The 18,992-nt window shown below is 37.3% G+C and overlaps 1 protein-coding gene across 7 annotated transcripts in view; it reads right to left on the bottom strand.

Moving 5' to 3' along the window:
- Positions 1 to 18,992, bottom strand: part of erc2 (ELKS/RAB6-interacting/CAST family member 2) — a 49,202-nt gene that overhangs the window by 19,344 nt on the left and 10,866 nt on the right. For 2 of the 7 annotated variants that reach the window (XM_082155771.1, XM_082155774.1), the window contains exons 3-6: positions 6,644 to 6,670; positions 3,765 to 4,202; positions 2,797 to 2,883; positions 705 to 860 (exon numbers count right to left, since the gene is read on the bottom strand). In XM_082155771.1, coding sequence (XP_082011897.1) covers positions 705 to 860; positions 2,797 to 2,883; positions 3,765 to 4,202; positions 6,644 to 6,670 — 708 coding nt within the window. The remainder of the gene's footprint in view (positions 1 to 704; positions 861 to 2,796; positions 2,884 to 3,764; positions 4,203 to 6,643; positions 6,671 to 18,992) is intronic. The other 5 variants (XM_082155772.1, XM_082155776.1, XM_082155775.1 and 2 more) reach the window with 3 other exon arrangements.

Below are 18,992 nucleotides of genomic sequence, written 5' to 3'. Positions count from 1 at the left end.
CATATTTACACGGATATTGTAAATCTTTACTGTTTTATCTGCTTTTAAAGTGAACATAAAACAGTGTTCACAATCCATCTCACTTAAGTAATATGAAACAAATAAAGACAAAAATGTATGCCGGGACTTTTATCCATTGAGAACTGATTGGATCGTGTCTGTCTGTATGTGGGCGATTGGAGGGGAGGGGTTGGTGATGTCAACCTGAGCAGGACAGTGGTTTCAGTGACAAAGCAAGTTTTCACATTTCGCAAGATTACAAGGACGGAAACATTCACTAATGAAAATCAGGTGCCAAAAATATACATGTTCAGGGTGCTACCAATAACTAAAGGAATAGTTCACCCACACCAAAAAATGAAAATCTTGTCAGTATTTTCTCAAATCTGATCTAAATTTCAGTGTGCGTCTCATGCAAACCACATGGCTTCCAGAAGATTGTGTGTGGAAGTTGTGTGGACTATTTTAATGATGCTATTTTAATTGATAGTTGTGATCAGTGTGAACTTTTCCGTCCTACTTTTGTGTTCAACAAACTAAATAACAACATATGGGTTTACAACAACAGGAGAGTAAATTACAGAATTTTCATTTTTTGAGCACAGAAATATTGTGCATTTCACTTTATAAGTTACCAACATAAACTGATCAATTGTTTGTCAATGGCTGTTTACAGTTTAAATCTCCCTAAAGAAGTTGTTTACCTTGGACTTCATGAACTTGGTGTGGTTTTTGTACACCTCCATCTGTTTGATCTCCTCTTCTCGATCCTCTGTGTTCAGCAGTCCATTCGCCTTCAACATCTGTATCTCATCCTCCAGGTCCCGAATGTTGCGTTCCAAGGATGCGATTTTGGTGTCCTGGACAAACAATTTAGTGGAAAAATTAGCGACGTTGTGATCCATCATCTTAAGCTAGTATGACAACTTTGGTGCGATTCTACGGATCGAAGCATGCCAAACCCAATTCCCAACAGACAGGCGGGATCACAACACGAGGAAGACAGGGATATGCGAAACTCTAACGTCTTGCAGCATCGCCAGTGAGTAGCTGCAGTACTGCTGCAAAGCCCAAGCAGAATCGGTCTCTCTCATGCTAATGGATCAGCATGTAATCACCATTTGGTAGTACTGAGCGCACATCCAGCCAGCCCGGGCGGAGAGATGCTCTGGGAAAGAGAGAGGCGTGCATGTGCCTCTTTGGACTGTGAGACCGAGAGTTGCAGCGTTGCAGCTCCTTCGGCTTTTTAAATAAATAATGCAACGTCTTTGGCATTAGCTATGGTCCATCTCCCATTCAGACATAAGAGAACATTTGCCGTTCCTTCTCACAAGCTCTCTCCGGTAACCCGCCCTTCTCTCTCTCTCTCTCTCTCTCTCTCTCTCTCTCTCTCTCTCTCTCTCTCTCTCTCTCTCTCTCTCTCATGTCTTTTTGTTTTCACAGACATCAATAGGCACCATTTTCATACGAGGCCTTTGAAAACCAATATCCCATTTCCCATATACTGTACACAGAGAGTCGATTCCCTAGATAAATCACAGCTAGGCTTCTCGTCAACGTTTTTAAGGCATAGCCTATTCAAATGTGCAATAGTTCTATTTGTTTTTAGCATATGATGTAATGCTATACCTCGTGGCTCTATGAAAGATAATATCCATCTTCAGAGCATAAGCAAACAGATCACAATGCTCTCTTTTCTGTCATCCTCTCCCACGCCTGCATTCATGCTCTCTGTGTTGTAAACAACTCCACCTGTTCCCATGGCACCAGAATCAGCATCCCGGCTCAGCCAATAGGGCGAGAGAACACTACCGGTGATGCTAAAGGTTAAAAGAGCAATGGAAACCAGAACAGGTGGAGCAGCTTTTGCAGTTTTTGGTTGAGGGAAAATGCATAAATTGAATTAGCGAAGTTGCACTTTGAATAGGAGTGTATCATCAATGCTTGCATTTCACATGGATGCAGGGGTGAACTCTGGGTAATATTTAGCTCCAATCAGAGTGGACTCGAGGGGTGTGTGCGTGCCTTGCATGAGGTCATGCTTTATTTTTAGAGCGGTGTGTAATGCTTCTGTTGGCAGGAGTTGCTCTGTCTGTGAACGCACAAACTCACTTACTGTTTCATTCAGCCATTAACCAGCATGCTGCAGTGGATCTGCCATCAGACATTTCTCATCTTTCTGGTTTATTCTGTTCATATTCTGTCTTTTCAGTCTATTATTCTTCCAGAACAGTCAGAACAAGAACTTCATACTATAATGACAGTACACAAGTCTTTTATACTCACCAAGGATGCATTTATTTTATCAAAAATATATTAAAAACAGCAATATTGTAAAAAAAAAAAGATATATATACACTGTAAAAAAAAAATTACATCCCCAAGTCAAAAATTTCAAGTGACCGATAACATCTAAATTTTTCAATTAGTCTGACGTATTATTTCTCATTGAGCCAATGTTAACAGACTATTGCAACAAGAATTTCACTTGGGCCAATTGAAAAATTTAGATGTTATCGGTCACTTGAAATTTTTGATTTGGGAGGGTTAGAATTTTTTTACTGTGTATATATATTTATTTATATATATTTTTAAATGTAAATGAATAGAAAGTTCAAAAGACCAGCATTTATTTGAAATAGAAATCTTTTGTAATACTAGAAATGTCTTTCCTGGCACTTTTGATCAATTTAACACCCTTTTTTTATGCACCCTTGATTAATAAAAGTCTTTTTTTTTTCTTACTGGACCCAAATCTCTGAAAAGCAGTGTATAAAAGCATTGGCGGATCTTTACCTTCATCTCTATGATAGTCTGAAGAGCTTTAGTTTTTCCAGGGTCTTGGTGAAGCTGGTTTCTGCGATGAAGCTCCTGAGAAAAAAACTGAACATTATATTAAATATAATTGCAAACACAAAATACAAAAATGGAAATACCAAAGCTATCACCCTTTATAAAAATAAATATAGTGTGAGGTTAAAATACATTATTTACTGTAGCCCTAACTCTATCCCTAACCCTGACCCAACCCAACGTCAGTGTCAATGTCAATCCAGGAACATCTGATGATCACATTGTGTTATTGTCTTATTCACTTTTTCATAGTTTCATCTTATTCACACTTTTCAGTCACGTGAGTGGTGCAGAGACCTGGAGGGCAAAGCATCCATAGACCTGCATCAAAGGCCTATTTCTCTGTTCCATCTAAAAAAAATAACAAAATATGTGAACAAAATGCAAGTTTTGGGCACTTGTGATCCATAAACAGCACCTGCTGTGGTATTTCAATCACTAAAAAACACCGGGGACATACTATGCATCATCGATAAGGTGTATACTGAATTTGGTTGTTTAATATCAATGCCTTACTATAGTATTTAGTACAAACATGATTAAAGTGACTGGTGGGCAATGGGGGGAAAGCCTTGTTTTGCCCTCCAGGTGGTCATTTCTATAAAACTATGAATTCTCTTTGAGCACATAGTGAATGATGTGCATTATCTGTGTGGTTGCAACAGTGCTGGCATGGATCTCCTCACGTTTTTCTCTAGGGTCCAGATGACTCAGTGACCATATGCTGTTATTGTCTAAGTTGCATCTGACTATCTCTCTGCTTATTACAATGGCAAACCACTTAACCTCAGATTGTTCCATGGAGACTGTCTCTGACTGTCTCTGTCTCTGCTTAGAAAACGCTTTGAAACTGTTACATCCACTAAAATCCACTTTCAACCCCCCCAAAAAGTTTGAGTAGAACCTGATACCTCTCTCAGATGGATGTTTTCCTTCTCTTTCTGGTCTAATATCACCTCTAGGTGTCCCAGCTGAGCTTCTGCTTCTGCTATACGCCTGGCTCGCTCTTGTTCCTCCTCATCTGATGCTCTTCCTGAGGCTGAGGGAAGCCCTTTACTCTGCAACATCTCCAAAAGCTTCTTTATGGACTCATCTCTGGCTCCCAGCGTCTGCTTCTGCGTCTCGATCCTCAGCTCCATCTCTTCCAGCGTCTTCCTCAGGAGGAAGAGCTCTTTGGCCTGACGGTCGTGTTCGGCTTGGAGTCGACGGAAGTTCTCTTCGGTCAGCTCGATGGTGGTGAAGTGATCGCCCCCGCTGCCCCGCGAGCCGCTCTCCTGCTGGAGAAGATGGTTGAGGTCGCGTTGAGTCCTCAGCTCGTCCTGCAAGGCCTGAATGGTCAACTGGAGGTGCTGGAGAAGAAAACAAAAGCAGGAATGAACTTGACATGCTGTGGGATCTTTGGGATTTTGACAATAATCAGAGGGTATCCTCAACCAGACCCATGTTTAGAGATCAAAAACATCAGGTTAGATTTTGAAATAAAGGTTATAAAGACCTCACTGTGATGTATAAACATATCACACTGTGTCTTAAGGCCTGTCCACATCAAAAACGATAACTATAAAGATAACTATATTGGCGTCTACAACAACGCACGATATCATTCTGTTTATTATAAGTTTTGTCAGCTGCCGCATTAAATGCTTGATCTCTTCAAAGCAGGATTAATTCTGATTGGCTGTCAATGATTCTATTGTTCATCGATTCATAAAATGGTTCTGAAATTGATTCCAATGATATCATCCCTCTTTGTCATTATCGTTGTGGTCTAGTTAAACCTAAAACTGAAAACTATTAAAAATTTTAATTAAACTGATATGAAATATAAATGTTAACAATTAATTAACAAATACAAATTAGAAATGTTGCCTTGGAAAGTAAAATAAATGTTTAAGTTGAAGTACTAAAAGTACTAAAACTTAAACCGAAATAAAAACAAATTAAAGATATTTAGATATATTTAGAAAAACTAATAAATATGTAAAAAGTGCATAAAAAAAAATACTTAAACTATAATAAAAAAATAAAAGCTAATTAAAAATATTTATGAATACTACAATAGTATATAAATCACTGTAAAAAGTGATCAGTTGACTTCCTTAAAAAAAGTGAGGCTACCAGTTGCCTTGAAATTATTAATAAACTTCATGCGAAACTTGACAATTCCACATAACTTAATTCTTTCAATTACGCATGAAGTTTATTTACTTAATAATTTTAAGGCAATGGGTTTCCTCACTTTTTTTAAGTTAAGTCAACTGATCACTTTTTACAGTGTAAAATAAGACCTTTGGACCAATAAGATTTCTCTATGGGCGGGGCTAGAACTGATTGATGAATAATGGACCTATAGCATTGCAGCATTGTACCTGGTTTGTGTACAGATTACTTAAATTAACTGGTTAATTTTTGAATTCATAATGACTTAGTAATTTTTTTTATTGCTAATCATGAATGCAGTAAATGCTGATTGCTGAATAGCCAAACTGCCAAATGTATTAATATCTAGATATATACATCTAAAGGAAACCAAATTAATGATATGGTGGGGAAACCACAGTGTGGTCTATACTAGGAGAGGAAACAGGAAAAGATTAGGTTTCTCCTGAGAAAACACTAACTAATAACTCGTTAAATAAGGTTAATGACAAAAAATCTGTGCTAGAAATAGTCACAAGATAATGGGGTTTTCTAGTCTATGTGGCACATGTGGTGCCTTCGGCAGAATGAGAGAGTATATGGGCCCAGAACTGGATCAGATAACCCACAATCGTCTCCGGAAATTTAGATCAACACACACCCTTGCACTATCACAAACAGAACACACAATTCTGACAGAAGAACCGGTTCAATCGAGTATCACGGGCATGCTTTCGGTCAGGATTTTAGGAAAGAATCAGCTATTTAAGGCCTGAGTACCCCGTCTTAGCTTATCTTGGAGGAACATGGAGGAGCAGATAAGGGAACATTTGCCTTTTTGAGGTTGTCCTTATATAAAGATCTGATCCATTTAAAGATAAAGATAATAATTAAAATGGCAATTGTGGTCTCAGATCAGCAGCTAGTAGAGATGCACTGATATGCTTTTTTTTTCTTGCTGTTGTTATCCTGAAAGTATGCTTGCCAGTGGAATCTATAATGTTTTGCCTTTTTAATTTTTTCTAGTTACTCTTGATTTTTTAATACATGTACATGCTTTATCACATCAAAAACATACCATAGAAAATGGTAATTGAAATTTGGCAAAATACATAAAATAAAATAAATCTGCTTCCTATATGAAAGCTTGTTTTTGCCCTTTAATTTGAAAAATTAAATAAAATAAAATAGGTAATTACGACTTTTTATTTCGTAATCCTGACTTTTTTTCCTCACGATTGCGAGTTTCTATCTAAAAGTCAGAATTGTGAGGTGTAAACTCACAACTGCAAGAGAAAAAAAATCCAGAATTGTGAGTTGTAAAGTCTGAATTGTGAGATATAATCTTTCAATGGTGAGTTATAAAGTCAGAATTGTGAGATAAAAAAAGTCAGAATTACCTTTTTGACGGAAACAAGCTTCCATAGCTTCCAATATCGGTCTAATAGCAATAATTAAAAATCCAAATATGGTTTATACTGATTGTCACCATTATTGTGCATCCCTAGTAGATAAGAACAAACTCAAAGAAACCTGTGAGATCTGAATCCAGGGATCAGGTTCAGGGTACAGTCTGGTTTTGATTAAAGATCGGGACAGGATCAGGTCCCATGTTCTGCGCACGCTAGCGGTGGCGAACATGACAACAAACCTTTGTCCTCCTGGCGTCCATCAGGTGCTGCATGATTGTGGAGTGCAACAAAACAGAAAAAAATGAAACAGCAGAGTGAGTGCAGAAGGAGATGGACTAAGCAATGATACAAGAAAAAAAACTGATAACATTATTCAAAGGATTCAATTACAAAGAATAATGAGGCATTTTACATTCAGGACACTGTATACAAACACATTGTTAATGGAAACATAACAGAATGGAAAATACAATTAAAGACCATATAGGAAGTCATAAAGTTAATGTGAATGATCATTCTGGAAAGAGATTAGATATTAATGGGATAAATGCATTGTGATTTATATCTTTGAGTCATGGCATTGTAATGCCTGCCTTTGACCAGCAGAGGGAAGGGAAGAGCTGTTTCTGAGACGCACGAGTGAACTGTGAGCTGGCTTGTGCCAGCCTTTCTTAGTTCCAGATCAACGGGCACTCAGTCTTATGTAAGAAATGCCGTTTTGGGCTGGTACACTTCTGCCATTATACATTCCCCTCATACAGAGACAGACACACACTACAAACACATAGCGAACGCATGCAAACAAACGCATGCAAACTACTAAACAAAACCACGTATTTGATATTCAACAGCCACAATGATAATGCATAATGTCCAGGTCACATTTCACCCTAAAATCTAAATGAAAAAAATGAGAATGTATATATACACACACACACACACACACACAAACATATAGCCTACACACACACACTCAAACATGGCTTATAGTTTTGATTTTTTTTCCTCATTGTTCTCAAAGGATTTAAACATGTACAGTATTAAGCTATCAGCATAATGTATAATGTATGATACCATAATATACTCTCTCTCTCTCTCTCTCTCTCTCTCTCTCTCTCTCTCTATATATATATGAAGAGTTCAGATGCAAAAGCCTCTAAATGCCATCTGAAATTTTCTTCTAGAATGATCATTTTTATCAAGCTTGTATATTTAAGTTCAGTAATTTCACTTAAATGACAATTAATAGGTAATCTTCATTGCCATTTAAGTGAAATTATTGAATTTAAATATACGAGCTTGATAAAAATGATCATTCTATAAGAAAATTTCAGATGGCATTTAGAGGCTTTTGCATCTGAACTCTTCATATATATATATATATATATATATATATATATATATACACAGTTACACACACACACACACACACGCGCACACACACACACACACACAGACGTGCACACACACACACACAGAGAGAGAGAGAGAGTTAAGAATTTCCAACAACTCAAGTCAAAATAAATACACTCACAAGTAACACACACACACACATATACAGTATATATATATATATATATATATATATATATATATATATAATTTTTTTTTTTTTTTACATCAAAAGGAAAATGAGAAAATATATTTGCATTACATTTTGTATGGAAAATTAGGCACAATTTGCTCCAAAATTTTCAAAAGTATAATTGTTAGTTTTGAGATTTTCCCATGATTCTCAAAGGATCCATACAATGATTTGTATTCTAATAAACATGTGAAGCAATCAGCGATGCGCTTTATTGTCATCAAAATAATAATCTCAGTTATCTTAAAAGTAGCCCGACTGCATTTACGCAAAATAAAATTTCTTATTCCTTTATATTAATTCAAGGGTGAGCTATGACATGTTCTTGACAGGTTTTGTGAGATTCACTCATCCTTATAATGCAACTACCAATATGAATGACTAATTGGTCTTTTTGACTCGCTGCTGATAGTCTGCGCTCGTTCCCTCTTAAAGAATCAAATGCAGCTGTAAGGAGTCTTGTGTGTTTACCGCAGGCACATTAGCAAATTAATTCAGACTCCTTAAATAGACACACACATTCACGACTGCAAACGCACACAAAATCAAACATGCTCTCAATTTCTCACAGATAAACGTTACGGATCCAGCTTCGATATGCACGGCACACACAAAAACAGAGGAGATTGAGAGTTTGGCTAATTAAATTTGTCGACCGAACAAACTCTCCATTTCTACATCTCTATTTCTGTTGCTTTCACTCTTCCCAGATTGTGTTTCCTTCAGGTCAGGACGTTTATTGAGGACACAAGGCCCTTCTGTCTACCCGTCTCCTTCCCAATTCCTTATCCTCTCCTCGTCCTCCTTCCGTCTCCAATCAATAATCTGTCTTGGCTGGCAAAGAATTTGAGGAAACGGTCCAATTATTCCATTTGCATAATTACAACAGTTTGCAAGGAACCACAATCCCCTGGGTTGCAAAATGCTGGCCAGAATAAACTCCATTGGGAGATTTATGGTCCCATGCTCTTAAAGGGACCATGTTCACCTTTGGAAAAGTGACAGACTTTTCATTTTTGGGTTAACTGTCCCTTTAAGAGCATGAGGTTTGAGTAGAGATAGCTGAGTCATTCAGAAGTGTTCAACTTTCATGTTGTGTGTGTGTGGGCAGTTCTCAGATGCACTGAAGCATAGGCAGGCATGAATATGTATCCCATACGGCAGCGAGTGATAAAGGGAGAGCTGGCAGCCGGCAGGAATATTCCACAGCATCCCGAGGCAGCCCACATCACATCACTTCCTCTCCTTCTCATTACTCATTACCCCCCACTATTATCACATATTGTATCTCTATATACTCTATGTTTAAAACGAGAGGAAAATGTTTTTAAAAATGTTGCGGATCATGTGACACTGAAGACTGGAGTAATGATGCTGAAAATCACAGGAATAAATTACATTTTAAAATATATTAAAATAAAATTTTTATTTTAAATTCTAATAATATTTCACAGTATTATTGTTTGTTTTTTCACAGTATTATTTTCAAAAATCTTACTGGCCCCAAACTACTTTTGAAAAGTAGTGTAAATAAAAAATATAATAAACACATGTTGTGTTTTCATGTTTTATGGGGACTTTCCATTTTTTATACTGTATAAACTGTATATTCTATACATCCCCTTACACTAACCTACCCATCACAGAAAACTTTCTGCATTTTTACATTTTCAAAAAACATCACTTAGTATGATTTATAAGCTGTTTTCCTCATGGGGACCAAAAAATGTCCCCACAAGGACAAGGATTTCGGATATTGCCATCTTTGTGGGGTATAACCATAATGTAGGGTTTACCAGGAAGACACACACACACACTCACACACACACACACACACACACACACACACACACACACACACACACACACACACACACACACACACACACACACACACACGCATGACAGACGCTCCATCTTTCTGCACAACATCCATCAGCTCATTCCAAATGTGTTAAAATATTTTCCTCTGGCTGTCAACCTCAAACTGAATGATTACACAGAAAGCAAAAACAACAACCGGAACATAAAAAAATGCATTAAAGTGATCAATTTTGTAGCATTCCAACCCCATCATTCAACATAATGGGATAAGTTGCTGAATACTGGCTATGAAAATGTGGGTGTTGTTTATATGTGCATTGTTATCGCAACTATATTGTGACAATTAAACAACATTTTTGAATTTTAAAATGCATTATAATAATTCACAATAAGACCAGTATTGTGCATAAAGAAATTAAAATTATCCATTTTAAATTGCATGTTCATTTTACAACTTAATTATCTAGATCAGGGGTTTTCGAAGTGGGGTCCATGGAAATGTTTAGTGTAAAAAAAAAAAAAAAAAAAAGAAGAATATTATAATATGATATTTTAGACATATTTATGATATGAATTGTTCACAGAATAATTTTTTGTATTTTTTATACAAGAATCTAACAGGTGCCTTTGAAATCTTAGGGTGTGTGTGTGTGGTGGGGGGTGGGGGGGTATGGTCCTTGGCATTTAAATGATTGAAACCCTCCGATCTAGATGGATTTGGTTAATTTGTGACTGGACAATAATGACTAAGTTTACATGTGCATTAATAATGTGATTCTTTCCAATAATCAGAGTAAGGACTTAATTGCAGTAAGACATTTACATGACAAGCAAACATCTTCTTGTTAACATGCAATTTTTATCGTTCTGATTATACTCTAATCATTATTTTCACTGTCTTTATTCACATAACCCATGCACAGAACAAATGTTATTGGCCAAACTCTTCCACATATTTGCTTGCCGGTTCTTTGGTATCTGGCCTCTGTCCTTTTTCCGGAGACAAGCCTAAAATGCCTCCATTTCGATATTTTCAACCATTCAGTCGCCCAACGCTGTCAACATGAACACACATGCATTTTGGTCAGAGTTGAATATGTGATTAAAGTGTTTAAATGTCTGCTTATTGTGATTAAAATCAGCATATGCCAATTAAGTTTAAAAATGTTATGAGCTTAATCTCATCAATTTGATCAAAGCATTGTGTTTACATGAGGTAAAGTTTAATTGCAATATTGCCTAAATCTCCTTATAATCGCATTATGAGGATGCATGTTTATAAACGTAGTCATTGAAAAGAGAATGATAAAGAAAAAGAGAATATTGGATGGATAGCCAAAGCCACTAAACATCTCAGGGATTATCATCGCTGCATGCTAGGACACAACAAACACTCACACACACACACACACACACACACACACACACACACACACGTGCGCACGCACGCACACACACAAGATCAATAACCACAATCTGTGCTGAGCAACTGTAGTTAATGTTCTTCTCCATCACCCACCGCACACACACACATATTTATAGTCTTGTTATTCACAAAAACAGTGGCTAGAAAAGGCATTTCATCTCTCTTTCAATTCTTCACTTGTCTATCACAGAGTGTTGTTTTGCTAATCTGTCTTCTAATTCCCTCCGGTCACTATTTCCCCTTGCAAATGTGCTTTTCACCCATCCATCCATTCCTGTTTAGTTTCCTCCGCCGCTCTAGACTGGTAATCACGATGAATGCATGAGAAAAATCTCTGATTAAAGAATCAGTGTCTGCGCCTCGCATTTAGTTTTCAGCAATTTGTTCGAACAGGGAAAGAATGCGATCGAAGATCATTACTTTGTTAGCCGTGACAGGAAATGGAGGCGTTGTTACTACCCATAATTCCCTTCTTTGGGCTTAGTCATGCAAGAAACAGTGCAAGGAGACGGATTGAAAAAAGGGAGAAAATGCAAATATGCTGCTTTAGGAATGGAAGACGTGCCTTTCAGGTAAAAGAGCTAATCGCCTTGTTAATAGAGGCATCTTTTTGCATAATTTGAGATAAAATTATGACATCATTGTTTTATTGCTGGCATATGTTAATGAAACATAATTTTGATAATCAATTTCATCTTTCCCCATTAAAGACAGGAGCTGTATTAGCATCACCAGAAGAACTGCTAAGATTGCCTCGACTTTTGTGATTCCCAAGCAGAACTGAAGATTGTGATGATGTTCCTCTGCGAATGCAGACAGAGATTGACCTATATCTTCACCAGTTTATGCTAGAAGAAACAGCTTTACTCTACAATTTACTGTACATGTAGTCTGGAAGGTAAATCTCATGTTTTCCTGCATAAAAGTAACACTGTAACAACAGTGATTAAAACTTAAAAAATCTGCAATTAAAACCTAAAAAACTATGATTTGGGGGATTTTAAACACTACTAAACACTTACTGTTTGCTTACTGTTTAAAAAAAAAAGTCTCTTATTCTCACCAAGGCTGCATTTATTTGATTAGTGAAACTGTGAAATATTATTGCAGTTTAAAATGACTTTTCTGTTTTATTATATTTTATTATATATTCCCGTGATGCAAAGCTGAATTTCCAGCATCATTACTCCAGTCTTCAGTGTCACATGATCCTTCAGAAATCATTATATGCTGATTTTGCTGCTCAAGAAACATTTCTGATTATTATCAATGTTGAAAACAGTTGTGCTGCTTAAAGGACAAGTTCGGTATTTTACACTTAAAGCCCTGTTTTCAGATAGTTTCTGATGAAATACAATGGTTAAGATTGAAATTTGGACAAATGCTGCTGTCCCGAGAATTTTAGGTTTTTGTGGTAGCACCCCCCCACCTATACAACGGTTGCATAGGTGCACTGGAAAAATCGTTCGTTTACAAAGACGTGAAACTCACCGAGTGCTCAGGGGTGTTCACTGATATGCTCACACAAAGATCGCTGCAAAAGATGCTTTCAAACAGGTGTTTTACCATTCGTTGTAAAACTGTGGACCTATTTTTCCAAACGCCTCACACCCGTACATTCTTCCGTTGAGAGCTTGAATAATAGACTCTCCAGCCCAGTTGGTGGTGATAATGCACCTTTGCCAATTGCAAGCAAACCACGGGCATTTCATTGAATACACAGAAGAAGCAGAAGAAGAAGCGGCGGAGTAATACCGTAAAGGTGCTGCGGTCTCACAGCACGTCCTATTAAGTCAATGGAGTTGGACTCATTTTTGTGTGAGCATATCAGTGAACACCCCTGACCACTCGGTGTGTTTCACGTCTTTGTAAACGAACGATTTTTCCAGTGCACCTATGCAACCGTTGTATAGGTGGGGGGTGCTACCACAAAAACCTAAAATTCTCGGGACAGCAGCATTTGTCCAAAGTTCAATCTTAACCATTGTATTTCATCAGAAACGATCTGAAAACAGGGCTTTAAGTGTAAAATACCGAACTTGTCCTTTAATATTTTTCTGAAAACTGATGCAGTTTTTTCCCCCCAGAAGGTTCAAAAGAACAGCATTTATTTAAAATAGAAAACTTTTGTAATAATATAAATGTCTTTACCATAACATTTGATCAATTTAATGTGGCCTTGTTGAATAAAAGTATTACAAAAGTATTATTAAAAATGAAGGAATAACCTCAACATTTGGAACAGTAGGTTACATAATTTCATAATGAAAATAAAATAAAAACAGATAAAAGGTCTTCTAACTGACATCAGTGTCTGTATCCTTACCAGAGAAACATTTAAAAAACCAGATGTCACATGTTTTGTTAGAAACTCCCTCACAAGATCAAGTAGTGTGACGGACTGAGCCACTTTGCTCTGATTTAGCTCATATGTGTCGACTGGATGGTTGAGTTTGGAAAGCTATTGCATGTTAAGCTTCCACAGACCTCTGGATCAGATGCCAAACAGGCTCGGCAAAGAGTCATGTCTCAATTACAGCACATGCCCACGCTAGCACTGGATGAAATGAGCATGCTCATTTAAATGCTAATAGTCTGGTTGTATGGCATTAGATTACACCCTAGATGATTTAAAATATCATGAAATGCCATATTAGATTATAATTACAACAGAACAGACTAGATTGAACAAGATACACTTCCTACCATGGTACTCTGTGGCACAGTGATGGAAAAAACATCATTATTTAAAGGGATAGTCCACCCAAAAAATTTTATTCTGTCATTAATTACTCACCCTCATGTCTTTACAAACCTGTGAGACTTTTGTTCATCTTCAGAACACAAATTAAGATCTTTTTGATGAAATCTGAGAGCTTTCTGTCCCTCCATTGACAGCTACACAACTACCACTTTGACACTTCAAAAAGTTCATAAAGAGATTGTAAAACTAATCCATATGAATTGAGCGGTTTAGTCCAAACTTTCTGAAGACACTCGATGGCTTTATTTGATGAACAAATTTTTTAGGCGAAACGAGGGTGAGTAATTAATGACATAATTTTCATTTTTGGATGAACTATCCCTTTAAGCCATTTTGTTTGTGACGCTAGCGGCAACAGAAAAGTGGTGACTGAAAAGTCAAAACAGCGTATTAATTTTAGGCATTAAATGCACAATCGAAATCTGGCCTTTCCATTAGCTTTCTCAGTCATGCTGAAACGTGCTGTGTGGATCATTATTCTCCTTGATACCATCACGTTTAAACACAGACCATCAAATCTTGTTACTGTACAAATCAAAAACAAGTCGGCCCCCACTAATCCTTTTTGTATTGGCTTTCTTTCCGGCACCCGAGGGGCTGAGCAATTGAGAGAGCAGGAAAAAAGGAGTCAGAGAAACGGAGGAGGTGACAGAGAGAGAGAGAGAGAGAGGGAGAGAGGGAGGGAAAATAAAAAAGACCTCAAAAACAACCAACCACACTTGAGCTAAACTAGCCCACAGCGCCTGAGGACATTCTCACTCGTGCGTTCACCTCACCTCTGAGTCTTGAGCTACAAAAGAGCCATTAGCACCAAGCACAACCCACCCAACAGATGCACCCCGATCATCATTCATCAAAGCCGGACTGTTAACATCAAGGGAAACCATCAATCCAAGGGGAGAGGATCGTTTTAGAAGAACTAGACTAAGATCAAGAGGTTGCACAGACTATTTAGATCAATACCACCTTTTTCTCGACCCCGTGACCGAAAGGATTTACCAGACTTAACAGGAAGGTCACAAGCAACATTATTACAACCCTTTTCAGATGCATTTTATTCATGCAAAGTACAAATTATTCCTAAAGGGAATAGACTCTTTTATAAAAAAATTATGTGATAGCATTTCCTGCACTAACATTTCCCGTATTTATACTGCCATTTAAAAGTATGGGGTCGGTAAGAAATTAATATTTTTTATTCAGGAAAGATGCATAAAATTAATCAAAAGCGACAGTAAAGGCATTTATAACGTTACAAATATGTATTTAAAATTCTTTCTAACTTTCTATTCATTAAAGAATCCTGAAAAAAAACGATCAAAGTTTTATTTTGGCTGGTTTAAGCTGATTTTTCAGCAGGGTAAACTTTTTTGTAACTAGTATGTGAAACAATACGCAGTATGCAAAATAAAAGTTCCAATCGTCTGCATGCTACATTGTTATCTCATGACCTCACTTTGATGCATGCTTAATCTCTGAAATAATTACAATTTATATGCAGTTCTGTTTAAATAATGTATATTTTACATTGGAAATGAAAAAGTCAAGTACTGGGCAAAGTATACCGATACATATTCAAAAATGGCAGGTCATATGGCCTTCTGAACATCCCGAGTGATACCCTGTGACGAAGGATCTCTGATCCCCAACACTGCAGCCCTCCTCCAGACTCACAGCAGGAACATGTGGCCACGAGGAGGGGTGTGAATATAGAGAAATGCTAACAGCATGTGATGACGTGCTTCTTATACTAATCGAGTCTGGTCACCACTGCTATAAACCCAGCATGACGTGTCTCCTTCGTGGAGCCGGTATCTTCAGCACATGCACAGTACAACAAGTGTCCTTGAGGTCCAGACGTGGTGGAGGACATTTATGGGCATTGTGCTCACTATAAGACAGGATATGGTCAGCAAATACTACTAAGGGAAGGATTGCAATTGTTTGCACTGATTTGCACAGAATCAATAAATATATTTGATGTTTTTTGGATCACACTTCCCATTGCAATTGCACTTTCTTAAGATTTTTCATCTTGCAATATCATTGGCTATTGCTCACTGCTGCTCTCTTGCTTGTCGGAAATATGGTAGATGGATTTCAAACTAGTTTAATATTTATTGCAGCGTCCAGAATGCGCAAAGCATATCTTACAAGTGTACACAATACCCATACAGCAAAAAAAGCATTTAGCATATTTTTCAAATTTATGCTAAATAGCATATGATTTAAAAAGTGTTTTGTTTAAACCTTCAAATGCCAAAAGATACTAAAATATGTACTTCAAGGGGCAAAAATCATTTCAATTGTATGCTAAATATATGGTGAAAAAACAATGTTGGATAAGGAAATGTACCTTTCAAATTGAAAATATGTTTTGTTTAAACCGTCAAATGCCAAAATATATTATATATACTTTAATGGGCAAGAAAATGCATTTTCAGTGTTAAAATACATTTTAGGTAAATGCAAAATGTATTTTTAAAATATATTTTGAACCAAAACATTTATGAAGAAATATTAAGTTTAAAAATATATATCATAATCATATTTTTTATATATATAAAAAAATTAAATAAACTTATTTTAGTGAAATCTTTCATAGAACAGGGACATTTTATTCTTACGGTTAAGCTGATGCGAACCAACCTCCTATTTATGGAACTTTCCAAGCACAACACCATTTTGTTTGCATATTTTGTTCATAAAAGCCTCTATAAAAAATGTCACCATAAGTCATTTTACATTTACATGAATGCACTTGGAAGAGGCCTTTTTTAAACTAAAACGACTTACATTACATTTAAAATGCACATTTTATAAGTGATTTGCACTATTTCAATTAAAACAAACAAATGCATAATAATATGAATCCAATGTCTAGTGGTGTAACCTAAACTCCATAAGGGCTTCATAAGAAACCCCTAGCTTGTCTAATCTTGTTACTTTCTACCACAGGGCACTAACCGTGTCACGGTAGCACTGTCACTGGATAAGTACCTACAGCTCTGCTAATGTCCTTTCCCATTTCAGGGCGCTGCACGGACACACACACATACACACACACGCACGCACAGGTGTTGCTGGGAGCTGTGGTGACACCATCCTGATTTAACCTTGAAGACTCAAATGAAGGGACAGCATCACGGAAAGGAGAAATGAGACACACACTCTTTCACAGCATAAGCCTGCCTAACTTGCATATCCAATCTCATTTGTGTTTTTCAGTATCCCTGTTCCAGTATCTCCTGTAACATCTGCTCCTCAATAGCGAGCTTGCATTAATTTTATATTTATGCAAACTAAATGCAAGTTCATTTTCTTATTTAAAGGGGACCTAATATGCCCTTTTTTCAAGTTTCTTTTTTGGGGGGGTTAGGGGGGTTAGGTAGGGTTAGGGGGGTCTACTAGAATAGGGTTTCATGCTAGAATGTTCAAAAACACATGATTTTGATATATTTTACATTGTTACAGCACCTCTCTTCCTAGAGCCCTGTCCCAAATGGCACACTTCATGCGCAACTTGTGGACTTACAATAGTGTGTGTATCCGTTAAGTCCTCAAGACCATAGGGCAGGGGTGTCAAACTCAGTTCTTGGAAGGTCACTGTCCAGCAGAGTTTAGCTCCAACCCTAATTTAGCACACCTGAACTAGATAATCAAGGTCTTCAGGTTTCCGAAACTTCCAGGCAGGTGTTTTGAGCTGGTTGGAGATACACTCTGCAGGACAGTGGCCCTCCTGGAGCGGATTTTGACACATGGCGTAGGGTGTCCAGTTTGTGATTTTAGGTTTTAGAAGGGTACTCGTTAGTGCCCCCCTTTGCGGCCGATTTGCGGCCGAGCACTTTTGCCGAGCCTGCACTGAGACGAGCTCTATGGCAGACTTCTACCTAACTGTCAAAGCAGAATTACATCACGAAAGTGTGGACTCAAAAGGAAGACTGAAAGGGCTTATGGTTGTATAATGCTCTGTTTAGTTGAAGCCCCTCCTTCCGAAAGTTGGAATGTGCTCTGATTGGTCAGCTGGTCCAGTGTGTTGTGATTGGTCAACCCCTTCTTGCGTGTTTTGGAAATTTCAGGCTCCTTACCATAACCGCAAGAATTTACTAAACCAGGTCTTCCCCCTTTATTTTGTGCATGCCTTGGGTGGAAATTATTTTAATGAGGGATATTGTGACATGTTTGTTCCTAGAAGAAAACTGAAGACTACAATTAATGCATTTGCAGGGAGTTCAGAAACAGTGCTTACTGATATAGAGAATAACTCCCTGCACGTCCTGATTTTGCCCAACATATTTTGTTGATCCTGGAACAACATTCCTGTCTGAAAATTTAATCATAACCATATCCTTACCCCTAAATCTAACCCTAACCATGTTATCCCTAAAATCAGAGGGAAATGATAGGTGAATAACACTAGAAGGTTGTAAACCTAAACTTGACATAAACTGTAAACTCAAATCTGATTGGTTGATTGGAATGTTGTTCCAGGATCAACAAAGATGTTGAACATGTTGCACTTGGTGAAATCGGGTTCTGCGAGTTTTTGCTTTCTAACTTTGCATACCTTTTTTCATGTTTAAACAGCAACACTAAAGAAAGTCGAAAATGTGAACAAAAGCATAATACAGAGCTATGAAATAATCAGAACATCTCAATCTTGCTTATTACATTTTTCTCTTGAGAAAAACACTCTAATCTCACATTTGACTCCTCTAGAGTTTCAGAAGAGATCTCAACAATGTCTCTCACACTGTGTTCAGATTTAAAAAAGATACCAGTCTGGACACCAGTCTAATTAGTTTCTGTTTTTAAGAGTCTTCAGTCGAACGTGAGAACTCCATTAAATCTCCTGAGCAACGAGAGCAACCAGATACATTTGCTCCAGGTCATTCAGGTTATTTGGAGAGCACTTGTTCACTGCAATTTTCAGATAATCTATCTGACAGGACTTTTATTATACCACTCCGATATTAATTTGGCCGTGTG

Source organism: Leuciscus leuciscus, assembly GCF_965113295.1.
Source record: "Leuciscus leuciscus genome assembly, chromosome: 23".
In the NCBI taxonomy this organism is placed as follows: Eukaryota; Metazoa; Chordata; class Actinopteri; order Cypriniformes; family Leuciscidae; genus Leuciscus; species Leuciscus leuciscus.
Note: the sequence above shows the minus strand (reverse complement) of the source record. Positions and strands in the feature narration are given on the sequence as shown.